This window comes from Podarcis vaucheri (genome assembly GCF_965113315.1).
Source record: "Podarcis vaucheri genome assembly, chromosome: 2".
NCBI lineage: Eukaryota > Metazoa > Chordata > Lepidosauria > Squamata > Lacertidae > Podarcis > Podarcis vaucheri.
Window position 1 is genome coordinate 124,550,058 of NC_138760.1, and position 11,600 is coordinate 124,561,657.

The 11,600-nt window shown below is 46.9% G+C and overlaps 1 protein-coding gene across 1 annotated transcript; it reads right to left on the reverse strand.

The window, feature by feature from the left end:
- Positions 1-225: 225 nt before the first annotated feature.
- LOC309524922 (uncharacterized protein) lies at positions 226-4,487 on the reverse strand. The gene is made up of 3 exons (XM_082210158.1): positions 3,616-4,487; positions 2,703-2,829; positions 226-1,783 (listed from the first exon to the last, which is right to left on the reverse strand). Exons 1-3 carry the CDS (start codon positions 4,342-4,344, stop codon positions 1,137-1,139), a joined length of 1,503 nt encoding a protein of 500 aa, XP_082066284.1. The 5' UTR covers positions 4,345-4,487; the 3' UTR covers positions 226-1,136.
- Positions 4,488-11,600: the final 7,113 nt, after the last annotated feature.

Genomic DNA, 11,600 nt, shown 5'->3' on the forward strand with positions numbered 1-11,600 from the left:
CCTCTGGCTGGAACCAGGAAGTTGGACTCGATTGGCTTTTGGCCCGATCTTGCAAGGCTCCTCTGACGTTCTTAGAAGAGGAGACCGAAAGGAGACCATGTCACCCACAGCTGGCCTTTTTTCTAAACTAGCAAAGTCCCAAATGCTGCAACCTTTCCTCAGAAACCTTTCCACACCATCCCCTGGATCACTCTTGTGCCAACTGAGCATTCACCTTGGTCCTCACTGAGTCTATCCCTCCCACCAATTTCCCTCTGCCAAACATTTGTTACATTTTTTTTAAACAAAAAATATTTATATTTCTAGAACCGTAACAGCAATGCGAACAAAACAATTATCCTGGCAAATATGATACCCCATTTTGGCGGTCGTTTTGGCCACCGAAAACCCTTGGAGAGTGAATTCTCTCTTAGCCAGTAGGATCAACACACAGTGTTGGAAAGAACTAAAGGAAATGCAACGTATTCTCTTCCGTATCGTCTCTAGCTAGTGCGGCAACTCAGTGTGGACGGGTCAAAGGGGCAGGGTCTGGAAATAGTTAAGATGGCTTTTCCTGGGTGGTGTCCTGAATCGTGGATTGGGGGTGGGAGGGATTCCTTCTCCTATTGATCTCTTAAAAGTTTCACCCAGAACAGGTCCCAAGTCCGAAATCTGGAACATCTTCTTTGCAATTCAAAGGTCCCAGGTATAATTTCCCTACAAAGCTGGGAATGTCTGCCGCCGGAAACCCTGGAGAGCCTGTGCCGATCACTGTAGCCAATAACAAACAAGGTGGAACAAACCTCTGCTATTAGGCAACTTCCCAAGTTTCCTATCAGTGCTATGGATTAAGTTATTTTAAACCTAAGCAAAGGCCGTAGCTTAGTGGTTCAAGCATCTGATTGCATACAGAAGGTTCCAGGTTCAGATCTCTGTCTCCAGGTTAAGACTGAGATATACTCCTTGCCTGAAATCCTGGAGAGAGGCTGCCAGTCCGTGTGGACATAGCCAAGCTATACGGACCAGTAGCCTGACTCAGACAAGTTCATATGTCCCAAGGGTCTCATGTTCTTTTTCCCGGTAATCCTCAGCCAATTCCCCCCACCTATTTTGCTTGCATACTGCAATGGTCTCCTCCATCGCGGCAAGGAGGCATTTCAGGCCAACAAGACGGCGCTTTCCCCGCGATCCGAGCGTGCGCATGGGTCCTCCGCCATGTGGACCCGCCTGTGTCTGCTGAGGCTGAACCGCTGCCGAAACCTCTTGCCGCACTGGGGGCACTCGTACGGCTTCTCCTCCGTGTGCGTCCTCTGGTGGCGGCAGCGGTCCGAGCTGCAGGCGAAGGTCTTCCCGCACTCGGAGCACACGTATGGCTTCTCGCCGGTGTGGATGCGCCGGTGCGCGGCCAGCCCCGATCTGTAGAAGAAACACTTCCCGCAGTCCAAGCACCGGTGTCGCTTCCCTCTCTTGCACATCTGACTGTACTGCGCGGAGGAGGAGCTGTGTGCAAAGCTTTTTCCGTAAGCGCCGTACAGGTTTTGCTGCTTGCCAACAGAGGGTTTCTGCTGGACGGCAAGTCCTCCAAGGTCCATGTGGCCTTCTCTGGAAGGAAGAGGCCCACCTGCCCTCTCTTCCGGGTGGGTTTCCTGCTGGGATTCCGCTTTGTGCTGACTCTTAGAAACATTGGCCTGCCCATGGCCCCGGTCTTCCGGGCCGGCTGCTGTCGCCCCGCATGGCTGTGCTTTTCCTGAATCTTCCGGCACATGCTTTCCCCCCACATCTACAGTCAACCATCCTTGACCACCTGGAGAAACGAGAAAACCCCAATATCACTTACTCCCAGGACTTCAGGGGGTGGTGGGAAAGGAAAAGGAATAGCAAGGAACGAAGGTGGTTAGGAGGAGGACAGGACAACAGGAACTTCCCATCCCCACATATGAAAACCAGTATCCGATGTAGCAGGTTGTGGGGCTCTCTGGCCTTCCAGATGTTGCTGAACCACAAAGCCCATCATCCCAGGCCATGGACTCAGTCTAGAGACAGGAAGCTTTTAATTAACAATGAAGAGAACACAGGCTTGAATGGGATTGTCTTGTGTGCATACATGATAGAAGGATTTTCTCCATGGGCATGTGGAATCTGTGGCTTTCCACAATGGGGTTTACAATTCCAGCCCCAAAGAGATCACTGGTGATGCTGATGGGAGCTGTAGTTCAACGACATCTGGAAGGCCAAAATCTCCCCACTTCTGTAGTGAAGAAACAGCTCCGCTGTGTGATATCAATGAAACTTTTGCAGAAAGCAATGAGGACTTCTGGGAGAAAACTACACGAGTTTAGATGCGCCAGGAACTCTAATTATGGTTTTAGCTAAAGAGGCTGGGGGAGAAATATAATCATGTTCAAATTAGAATCCATCTAATTTGCCTGTTCCAAAACAATACATGAACACGGCCACCCTTCGAAGTTTGCACTTCTGAGAGCCTTGCAATGCTGTTCTGCAGCCCCAAGATGCATACAAAAAATACATATACTAGGATAAAGTGTACACACAACGCTGCACACTTTAGTGAAGATAATGCACACAAATGTTTTATGTTAGGCAATATTTGTTTTGCGAAAACATGGACATGTTCCCTTTACAGAAGGGAAGGAGCCACAGTCAGAGAAGAAGTCAGGGAGCACACCAGAACCTGGCCACTCAGAGGCTGTGTCACTCCTTACCCAACAGGCTGGCTTCTTCTCCATTGTCGTCTTCCTGCTTGGTCTCCATGGGTGGTGTCACCTGCTTGGCATCACACAGAGCCTGGCTTGCCTCAAAGGAACTCCCAGCTGCATCCTCAAATGGTACCTGCACCGGCAAAAGGGAATTCTTTCAGGGGAGAGTGGGGTTGGTGGTGCAGCCACCAGCAGATGGGCTAACCATTTAGCACTGACAGCCAGGGCCTTCTCAGTGGTGGCTCCATTCCACTTGTGGAATGCCCTCCCTAGCAGAGTGCATCACTGCTAAAATCCAGGAGAAAATTGTATGCTGTCCTCCTGGCATCCATGATTTTATTAGCCGTTGATTATTTGCCACTCTTTTCAAAATGCTTTTTTTGATGTTCTTTGTGTCTTTCAAATATATTTATTTATTCTGGGTTTTTTAAATCCTTTTGGAAGGAAGTGTGTGTGTGTGTGTGTGTGTGTGTGTGTAAACACTATCTGCCAAGTTGAACAACCCCAGTCACTGGAAGAAGAGACAAAGGAAATGACTAATTAGTTAGAATCATAGAACTGCTCAAGCCCCTCGTGGTGGTATTCTGCATAGCTGTCAACTTTTCCTTTTTTTAAAGGGAAATTTCCTTATTCTGAATAGGATTCCTCGCAAGAAAAGGGAGAAGTTGACAGCTATGTGCAGTAGCTGCAGGTTATGGAGAGTCTTCAAGGGCAGCCCCACAAAGAGTGCACTAAAGTAGTCTAACTGGAGGGAACATGTCCAGGGCCATGGAGAATTCTGGCATAGTTACGTCAGTCCAAGAAATACATAGTTCAATGCAGCTTACCATTCCTTTTTTCCTCCCCACCCCCTACATTGGGAATTCAACCTATGTCCCATCACTTAACCTACAACCAAGTACCAGGGAAACACCTTTACCTGCTTCTCACGCCTCTCAGCCTCTCGTTGCATCTGCAGGAAGTCCTCGGCCAGGGCCACCGCCTGGGCACAGGTCTCCGGGCCACAATTCCTCACCCTGCTCTGCATCTCGGGCGGCAGGATGGCCAGGAACTGCTCCAGGATCAGCAGCTCTAGAATCTGCTCCTTGGAGTGCCTCTCCACCTCCAGCCACCCCCGGCACAGATCCTGGAGATGGCCGTAGGCCCCTCGCGGCCCCTCGGCTTCCTGGTAGCAGAACCGCCTGAAGCGTTGGCGCCGCTCTTCCCTGCTCATGGCGTCCCCGCGCAAGATGGCCGCCTTCACTTTCCCATAATCCTCTCTGTCTCCGGCCTCCAAGCTGTTGAAGGCCCGCTCGGCTTCTCCGCTGAGGGCCGGCCGGAGTTGGGCCGCCCACTCTTCCCGGGGCCACCGGCAGGCTTTGGCCACTTGCTCGAAGGAGGCCAGGAAGGCCTTGGCGTCGTCCCAGGGCGAGGGCTCATCTGGCAACAGTGGGGCCCCCCAGTCCGAGTGGGGAGACTCCATTTTCCTCAGGAACTCCTGCCATTGGGCTTCCCAATGTTGTAACAGGCCCTCATGCTGCTCTTGTTTAACTTGGTTGACAGGTATCCTTTGCAAGAATTCTCCCTCAGCCTTGTTTGCATGGATGACTTTTCCTTCCCACTGTGATCCCAGCCCTCGTGTGAGGCCTGCTGGGTCTTGCACCTCCATTTTGTTTCCTGAGTGGCCGTCTCAGTTGGCGTAGAAAATGCTAGAATCCACAGAGGGAGACACAGTCTTCGAAACAGTCGTCTCCTCCGTAGGGAAGAAAGATGTAAAAAGAGGGAAAGAAATGGATTTTACATCCCTTTATTGATTTCCCCCCCAATACTTTTTATTGCTTTTTTGTAACAACAACAAATAAAACAAACACTCTTACATTCAAAAATTTGTATGTCTTCTTATTTATCCTGCGCCTTATTGCACCCGGACTTCCTTCCATCCCTTCAACGGTTTTCATGTCTCAATTTTTTTCTTACAGTTTCTTATTTACACGCCATCCACATCACAAGATTTACATTAATCCTGCTACAGTTTTTAAATTGTTACAATTACTCCGTATATATTCAACAAATTTACTCCAATCCTTTTCGAACTTTGCTTCTTTTTGGTTCTGAATCATATATATATATATATGCTTTCGTAGATTTTCACGGGTACAGGAAAGCAGGTTTTGGTGTCTTCGGGTGTCTTCCCGTGCAAGAGTCGGGGTGTCTGTGCGACGTTTCGACGAGGTCTCACTCGTCATCTTCAGGCTGGTGCTTTCGGCTTCTTGTTACTGGAACAGAGCTTTCGTAGATTTTCACGGGTACAGGAATGCAGGTTTTGGTGTCTTCGGGTGTCTTCCCGTGTAAGAGTCGGGGTGTCTGTGCGACGTTTCGACGAGGTCTCACTCGTCATCTTCAGGCTGGTGCTTTCGGCTTCTTGTTACTGGAACAGAGCAGAGTCTGGTGTTTGAGTTCCTATAAATACTGTTGAGGGGTGTGGTGTATAGCCTCCAACGTTCTGGGCAGAGAGGAAGTTCCTAGATTAGTGTGCCTTTTCTTCTTTTGTTCCTTAATTACTTGAGGGATATCTTGGGTGATTTCATGAGTGATATTCTGAATATCACTGGGTGGGTCATTAAGTGTAGATTAGTTGCTAAAGCTTTCGTGTCTTGACCTCTTGAGCTTGTGAAGAGTTTTTCTGAGAAGATGGCTGTGCTGCATTTAGTTGTGCTCTGGCTTGGCTTCGTGTATAGGGGCGAGCTATGGTTTTGTGCCTTGTGCCAGCCAGATCTGTGTAGGGATTGCTCCGGATGCTGCACCCCCCTGCAATCCCTACACAGATCTGGCTGGCACAAGGCACAAAACCATAGCTCGCCCCTATACACGAAGCCAAGCCAGAGCACAACTAAATGCAGCACAGCCATCTTCTCAGAAAAACTCTTCACAAGCTCAAGAGGTCAAGACACGAAAGCTTTAGCAACTAATCTACACTTAATGACCCACCCAGTGATATTCAGAATATCACTCATGAAATCACCCAAGATATCCCTCAAGTAATTAAGGAACAAAAGAAGAAAAGGCACACTAATCTAGGAACTTCCTCTCTGCCCAGAACGTTGGAGGCTATACACCACACCCCTCAACAGTATTTATAGGAACTCAAACACCAGATTCTGCTCTGTTCCAGTAACAAGAAGCCGAAAGCACCAGCCTGAAGATGACGAGTGAGACCTCGTCGAAACGTCGCACAGACACCCCGACTCTTACACGGGAAGACACCCGAAGACACCAAAACCAATATATATATATATATATATATATGCTTTCGTAGATTTTCACGGGTACAGGAATGCAGGTTTTGGTGTCTTCGGGTGTCTTCCCGTGTAAGAGTCGGGGTGTCTGTGCGACGTTTCAACGAGGTCTCACTCGTCATCTTCAGGCTGGTGCTTTCGGCTTCTTGTTACTGGAACATATATATATATATATATATATATATATATATATATATATATATATATATATATATATCTCACTCGTCATCTTCACGCTGGTGCTTTCGGCTTCTTGTTACTGGAACATATATATATATATATATGGATTTTACAAATTATAACAGACATAACAAAACACACAAACACAAACAAAAATAAAAGAGACAAGTATAATTTCAAAACCTTATTTTCTTAAAACTTACTTCACCGACCTCCTCATACCTCCCCTTTCTGCATTCCCATTTCAAAAATTTAGTTCAGCAAATCCTCACCCTTAATTTTATCTAAATGTCATCCTTTCTTTTCTTTTAACTTAATCTTTACAGCTGTACTCCATTTAATTTTTAAAACCACATCATTCTAAGATGGTTCTGAATCTTATAAGTCAATTTCGCCAATTCTATGTATTCAAACATTTTTGTCTGCCATTCCATTAAAGTTGGGATTTCTTGGGAATTTTACATCCCTTTAAAGGGCCACACCATGCGTTTAAAGCATAGGCAGTGCGCATTTACAGCACGACAAATCATGGGAACTGTAGTTTGCTAAGGGTTTTGGGAATGCAAGCTCTGAGACAAGGAAACTGCAGTTCCCAGGATGTCATGTGCTTTACATGTACGTTGAATGGTGCTTTAAAGGTATACAGTGAATCTGCTTACTGCTTTGCCATAAAAAAGTCACATGGGGTCTGCAACACCCTACTCCTGTTTTAGGGTGCTGAGCCAGCCATGCCCTTCACCATGGGACTCCATTCCATTTCTGCCCACCCCAACAGACACTCCCAACTCCAGGGCTGCTGAGTACACTCCATCCTCACAAGGCTGCGGTTGGTTTGCAATGTCCCCTCAGTGGCTGGTTGTACAGTGGTGCCTCGCAAGACGAAAAGAATCCATTCTGTGATTCTCTTCATCTAGCGGTTTTTTCGTCTTGCGAAGCAAGCCCATTGAAGGATTAGCGGATTAGCGCTATTAGCGGCTTATCTGCTGATCGGATCAGCTGATAAGCGGCTTAGAAAAAGGGGGGGAGGGGGGAAAACCAGCAGGAACTCGTAAGACATTTTCGTCTTGCGAAGCAAGCCCATAGGAAATTCGTTTTGTGAAGCACCTCCAAAACGGAAAACTCTTTCGTCTAGCGAGTTTTCCGTCTTGAGAGGCATTCGTCTTGTGGGGCACCACTGTACTTTGTGTGCTTCGGTGGATGTTATTTAATTCCTTCATCCAACAAGATTCCTAAACCAAGGTTTGAGATCTTGAGGACGTGTTGCAAAACAAATGGAAGCAGAATAAACCCACCACCGAGTCACTATTGTTGTGTCAAGAATGTTGTGAACAGCACTGAGATCTATGGATGTGATTTTATATGGTGATTTTGTGTTGTAACTGCCCTGAGACCTGCGGGTTTATGGCTATATACAAAGTTGATAGATAGATAGATAGATAGATAGATAGATAGATAGATAGATAATGTGGATGTTGTGTGGTATACAAATTTAATAAGAATAAGAATACATTGCAGAACATGCCAGCAATAAGAGACCATTATGGCAAAAGGTTTGCTATTTTGGAGAAAAGGGCTTGCTGTGCAAGACCATACCCTCCAACATTTCTCCGATGAAAATAGGGACGTTTCATTCCATGATGATAATTTTACTATTTATACCCCACACATCTGACCGGGATGCCAAAGCCACTCTGGGCAGCTTTTGACACACATAAAAACATAATAAACATTAAACTTTTTTTTTTAAAAAAAAAACTTCCCTATACTGTACAGGATTGCCTTCTGAGGGCTCCAGGGTCAGATAACTCCATACCCTCCCAAATCTCTCCAATGAAAATAGGGTTCTCCTAAGGAAAAGTGGGACACCCTGGAATCAAATCAGAAACTTCTCAAAAATCAGGGGCATCCCTGGAAAACAGGGGCACTTGGAGGGTCTGCAAGACCAACCCATCAACGATGACATTGCTCAGTCCGAATTTGCCCCACTCCCAAACAGCGACCATATGGAAGCCCCCTAAGTGGGGCAACTTCCTTTTGCAACTTTGGGGAAAGCCTCTATAGCTCGGGCTCTGCGTGGGTTCAGTCCCCAAGAGGGCTGGGGAAATTCCCCTCAAACCCAGGAAAGCTGCAAAGATGATGGATTTTTCGGAGCTAGCCGACCTAACCGGAAGAAGGAGGAGTATCAGGAAGATTGGATTACCGTATTTTTTGCACCATAACACTCACTTTTTTCCTCCTAGAAAGTAAGGGGAAATGTCTGTGCGTGTTATGGAGGGAATGCCTGCGGGTGGCGGGGGGGATCTGCTGCAGTCGTGAGCAGAGGATCCATGGTTCCCCTTCCTTCCCTCCTCCGTGGTTACAAAGCATGGATCCACATGGATCCTCAGGATTTTTTGGGCTACTCCAAACTTACTGTCAGATCACATGTCTGTGGCCACAGCATGAACCACAAAAATCATATATCCACTATTTCGTTTAGAATATTTTTTTCTTGTTTTCCTCCTCTAAAAACTATGTGCGTGTTATGGTCTGGTGCGTGTTATAGAGCGAAAAATGTGGTAAATTTAATGATTATTTAGTTAAATATGTTAAGTTAAATTAATTGGAAATAGCTTGTAGATGCTTAATTGGCTTAGGATTTTACTTAAGTTAAGTGATGAATTAATATGTTTAATTTCAAAAGGAAAAGATCTAAGGATGTTAATGTTCAAGTTAAACTTTATAAGAATTGTGATTTGGAAAACCGTTAAAAGGACATGCAATGAAATCCAACCAAGAGGAAGCGAGGAAGTCATTTGACAATATTAATATGTGTATTTTTTTAATAAGGTCATGAATTTTGTTTGTTTGCTTTATGTGTTTGTTTATAATTTTGTGGAAACCAATACACTTTTTTGAAAAAAAAAATAAAAATTAAAACCCAGGAGAGCTGCTTGCTGCCAGCCCGGGCAGACAATCTTTCGCTAGCTGGACCAGTCAAGATAAAGACTCTTATCTGTCACAGGTTATCTGGACAGGTTTCCCTCAAGAGCTGATCTGGGCTTGCAGAATAAGAGCCTCTCCCATCTGCGCCCTCCTGCAATCCCTGCACAGCTTTACTCCCAAGTAAACCCCACGGAAGTCGGCCGCGGCTTGACCAGTGCGATTGCAGCCTGCGATCTCCCTCTGAGGCTGCACTTGTCCCTCTCAGATGCATCTTCGCCCCTTCCACCCTTTTTTGCACGCTCACCTCTGCACGCCTTGCACCTCTTGCACCCGGATCCTGTTCTCTGCCTCCGCTGCAGGGAAGTTCAAAGCAATTTCATGCAAGGAGGGGCGGGGGAGATTTTCGGTGCTGTTTTTTTAAAAAAAAAAGGGCACGCCCCTCACACTGACATCACCCCCCCCGCGCACTTCAATTTCTCGGTGCTCTCTAGGAATAAGGGGAAGTCTTTCTCATTTTAACCCCGTGCTTTCCGGAGAAGAGTGCCTGACCTTAGGAAAGGCTTTGTTTTTTGCTTTTACTGAAAATCTATCAGAAATGCAAAATATTTTTTTAAATATTTTTTTAAAATATTTAAATATTTTAAAAAAAGAAAAAGAAAGGCTCCTACGTGACCCAGCAAGAGAGGTTTTGCCTGTTGCCTGATGGGTTGTGTGTATGTGTTTTGAAAGCTATTTTTATTAAAGCTTGAAAAACAAAGAAAAAATGTACAGAAACCAACCTCAAAAATAAAGCACGCTTTTAACATAAAAAAGGTGCAGAAAGATGTTAGGAAGTCCCTCCTGGAGCAACGATTCCCAGCATTCCCTGAGGAGAGGGATCAATTGTTAAGGCACCCTGGGAACTGTAGCACCATGAGGGGGAGTGTCCTAACAACTCCCAGCACCCTTAAGAAACTACAGTTCCCAGGATACAATGGAGGAAGCCATCACTGCTTTCACTGTATCCTGTAGGCTAGCCTAGATGGGTCTTTGCCCCAGCAGAGCTCTGCTTATGCTTTGATCTTCTTCTGCTACTGAACTTAGGCCCAGCCCAGTACCACCGCTTCCCTAACACCCCAGCTCACCCTGCTACGCTTGTAATAAAAGGTTTTTTAAAAAGGTAAAGGACTCCTGGACGGTTAAGTCCAGTCAAAGGTGACTCTAGGGTTGTGGCGCTCCTCTCGCTTTCAGGCCAAGGGAGCCGGCATTTGTCCACAGACAGCTTTTTGGGTCATGTGGCCAGCAGGACTAAACTGCTTCTGGCGCAAGGGGACACCATGGCGGAAACCAGAGCAGCACACGGAAACGCAGTTTACCTTCGGTGGTACCTATTTATCTGCTTGCACTGGTGTGCTTCGAACTGCTAAGTTGGCAGGAGCTGAGACCGAGCAACGGGAGCTCACCCCGTCGCAGGGATTTGAACCGCCGACCTTCTGATCGGCAAGCCCAAGTGGCTCTGTGGTTTAGACCACAGCGCCACTGGTGCTCACTGCATGCTCCTTTGTGCTGATCCCCTTCCCTCATTGATGGAGAACTTGAAATTCCAATTGTTGCGGGACTCCGACCACCATCATCCCTGACCGTTCGCGATTCTGGCTGGGAGCTGATGGGAGTTGGGAGTCCCACAGCAGCCAGAGACCCACCGCAGGTTTGTTGCTGTAAAGCTCTTGCATGTGTGCCCTGATGCACGTCAGAAATCACACCAGCCAGCAGCATGGAAGTGTATAATTGTGGACTTGGAAGGGATCTAGTCCATGGGTAGGCAAACTAAGGCCCGGGGGCCGGATCTGGCCCAATCGCCTTCTAAATCTGGCCCACGGATGGTCTGGGAATCAGCATGTTTTTACATGAGTAGAATGTGTGCTTTTATTTAAAATGCACCTCTGGGTTATTTGTGGGGCATAGGAATTTGTTCATTTTTTTTTTTTCAAAATATAGTTGGCCCTCCACAAGGTCTGAGGGACAGTGGACAGGCCCCCTGCTGAAAAAGTTTGCTGACCCCTGATCTAGTCCAACCCGCTGCAATTCTGCTGTCCCATGCGGGGATTGAACTTGCAACCTTGTGTTCTCTCGTAGCTCTGCTTGGAGATGCTGGGCTGAACATGGAAGCTTCAGAGGGCCAAAGAGATGCTCTACCCCAAGGGAGCGCCAGTAGAGCTTTCCCAGGGTGAGCTCACCTTCGGTTGCTAAAAGTCCTCACGGTTGACCACAAAGGGGCTTCAGGAACATGACTTGAGATGGTAGTACTGGTGGCCAACTTGTCTTGTTTCCCCCTTTCCCCCAGTAGAGCACGTGAGACCGTTGCACGCGAGATCCTGGGTTCGAATCCCCGCTTGGCCACAGCGAAGCTCACCGACGACTGACTTCTGGCCTAACCTGACCTCACAGGGTTGTCATGAGGATAATATTGGGGAGAGAGTCATGTATGCCACCTTGAGAATCTTAAGGGATGCAACCGGAATTAATGGAACAAAAAAATAATGGG